The sequence below is a fragment of the Aegilops tauschii genome, chromosome 1, assembly GCF_002575655.3.
Source record: "Aegilops tauschii subsp. strangulata cultivar AL8/78 chromosome 1, Aet v6.0, whole genome shotgun sequence".
Taxonomy (NCBI): domain Eukaryota; kingdom Viridiplantae; phylum Streptophyta; class Magnoliopsida; order Poales; family Poaceae; genus Aegilops; species Aegilops tauschii.
Window position 1 is genome coordinate 500,000,260 of NC_053035.3, and position 2,690 is coordinate 500,002,949.

The 2,690-nt window shown below is 48.2% G+C and overlaps 1 protein-coding gene across 1 annotated transcript; it reads right to left on the minus strand.

Moving 5' to 3' along the window:
* Positions 1-1,425: 1,425 nt before the first annotated feature.
* On the minus strand, positions 1,426-2,178 carry LOC141039213 (uncharacterized). Its single transcript, XM_073506545.1, has one exon. The coding sequence runs from the start codon at positions 2,176-2,178 to the stop codon at positions 1,426-1,428; it is 753 nt and encodes a 250-aa protein (XP_073362646.1).
* Between the last annotated feature and the right edge of the window lie 512 nt (positions 2,179-2,690).

Below are 2,690 nucleotides of genomic sequence, written 5' to 3' on the forward strand. Positions count from 1 at the left end.
AGCATAACCACTAGGAAAAATAAAACTAGGGTTTGCACAAAAATATGATACATAAACGAACCAAAAAATGGGGGTGGAGTTGATTTACCTTCTTGTTATGAAATCCCGAAGATCCAACGGTGAAACGGGACCGATTTGTGAGAGATTTGAGGGGGGGGGGTAGGGTGATGGAGAGGGAGTGAGGGGGGCAGCACCCTGTGAATGTGAGTGGAGATGAATGGAATGAGAGGGCTCGTTGTGGGCCCACAACATCTTATCCACAGAAGCTAAGTGAAACTGGGCAGCACCCAGACGCCAGGGTCCTCGGCGTCTGGTTGACGTGGCCCAAATAGCCAAATGCCAGGGTCCTTGGCGTCTCGTACCCCCCCCCCCCAAATCAACAGAAGCTAATTGCAACTGGGCAGTACCCAGACGTCAGGGTCCTTGGCGTCTGGTTGACGTGGCCCATATAGCCAGACGCCATGGTCCTTGGCGTCTGGTTGACATGGCCCAAATATCCAAATGCCAGGGTCCCTGGCGTCTGGTACCCCCCCCCCCCCAAAATCAACAGAAGCGGATGCAACTGTGCAGCACCCAGACGCCATGATCCCTGGTGTCTGGTTGACATGGCTCAAATGGCCAAACGCCAGGGACCCTGGCGTTTGGTCCTGGTGCACACAATGCTTCTTTTTTCATTTGTAATTTTGGCTAGCTAACTAATTGAACGAATTGTTATACACTGTAAATGACACAAATATCATGATACATAGAAGGTTAGTCTCAACCAAAAATATGAAGAAAACATACTAGTCTCAACCCAAAATATGAAGAAAGCATACTAGTCTCGAATGACAAACATAGTTTGCACATAATCTCAATTACAAGTTGAACACACACGATGTCTCGAATGACATAAATAGTTCATGACCACACAAGGTCTCGAATGACAAGTTCATGACCACACAAGGTCCCGAATGACAAGTTCATACATTAAACAAAGTCTCGAAAGTCCATCATCGATGCCGGTGCCTTTTCCATTTGTCTACTGAGTAGTACGGGGCCACTTTCCCTTCTTGTCACGTGCCTCGTCCTCCTCTCGTGCATCGCGAGCCCTTGCACGTTTTCTTGCCCTCTCTTCTTGACGAGCCTCCTTCTCTTTGCGTGCCCTCTCTTCCTCACGCTTTTTGCGCTCGTTCTTCTCCTTCTCACGACGCTCATGCTCCAATCCCCGTGCAAAGGACTCCTCGAACAGGCGCTGCCTCCGTAAGTAATCTCGATGTTGGTCCTCTTGGACATCTTTTGGTACCTCGTGATCTATCCAAGTGAAGTACTTGCAAAGTGGAGGAGGCGACTACATAAAAATCATGGTTTTGTTAGTAATATGAGTTCAAACTTGTTGAGGTTTTTTGTATGTACACCTAACATACCGGTGGTAGGTCATATGCGTTAGTTGGCCTTCGACGTTTTCCTTTTCTTGCATGTCCGCGCATTGTGCCGCCCTTCACCGCACCCCCCACAGTTGATAGTGTCAGGAGCCTCCATGAAATGACCGCTACCAAATTGTTTCATGCCAGTGTATCCAGCCAGGTCATCCATATCACCCTTGAACCTCTTAGTTCTTCTTCTACCCTTGGTCTCCACCTTCAAGAGAGGGTCTGGCTTAATATGAGGGCCGTGGTACTCAGGCCACTGTGATTGGTCTAAGAAAGGGTGAAATCGAGGCGCCCATGTCAACCTAGTAGCTTCCACACGGAACTCTTGCATCCGCACGGTTTTTCCATCACAAACATGTATGTTTCTCGCCTTCGCCGCTGTTATCAAATGCGAGCATGGCCAATGATACTTACTAGGCCTCTCGCACTGGCACCACCGAGTCTTGAGACGCACCTCATATGCAGCACCACCATATTGTTTACCGTCTCGTGTTGTGCCACCTGGCTCATCAATTTGATAGATCATTTCAATTTTGTCGAATACGATAACTTGTTGTTGTGAAGACTTGCTTGCTTGTAACTGCAGCCATTCATCAACCTTTTCCGGATAATCCATTTTTTCACCTATCCAAGATGCAGTCTCTTCAGAATGCCTCTGAAAGTACTCATTAAGCTTAAAGAAGGCGTACTCCACTATTGCAGTCACCGGCAATGAACGAGCACCCTTGAGCACATTGTTGAAACATTCAACCAGATTGCTCGTCATGTCGCCATATCGCCTACCACCATCGTCATGAGCGCGTGCCCACTTGTGCTTCTCGCTGAAATTCCTAGTTAAGAATTCTTTTCCCCCTTCGTTCACCGTTGCAAAGACCTTGTTCTACCGAGCATCGAAAGCATCGGTGGTGAAGGCCACACATACATGGGTAAGGTCTTTGCTAAGCTCCTTGCTCTTACATGACCGGTAAAATTTGGCCACGAAATGCCTCATGCATCATCTCTGGTGAAGCTTTGGAAATCCCGGAATAACAATGTCCATTGCCTTGAGTATGCCATGGTGCCGGTCCGATATGATGCATACCTCCCTAGCCCCAATCACCTTGTGCCTAACATGACCCATGAACCACTCCCAGTTGTCTTGGTGCTCGGAAGGCACCAAAGCAAATGCCACTGGCAACACGTTGTCGTTTGATGAGTGAGCCATTGCTACCATTAGTGTGCCCTTGTATCTACCGGTCAAGAATGTGCCATCTATAGACAAGACCGGACGACAATGCT

Coding starts and splice junctions, on each gene's coding strand:
- LOC141039213 (XM_073506545.1), bottom strand. CDS start 2,178: ATGACGAGCAATCTGGTTGAATGTTTCAACAATGTGCTCAAGGGTGCT.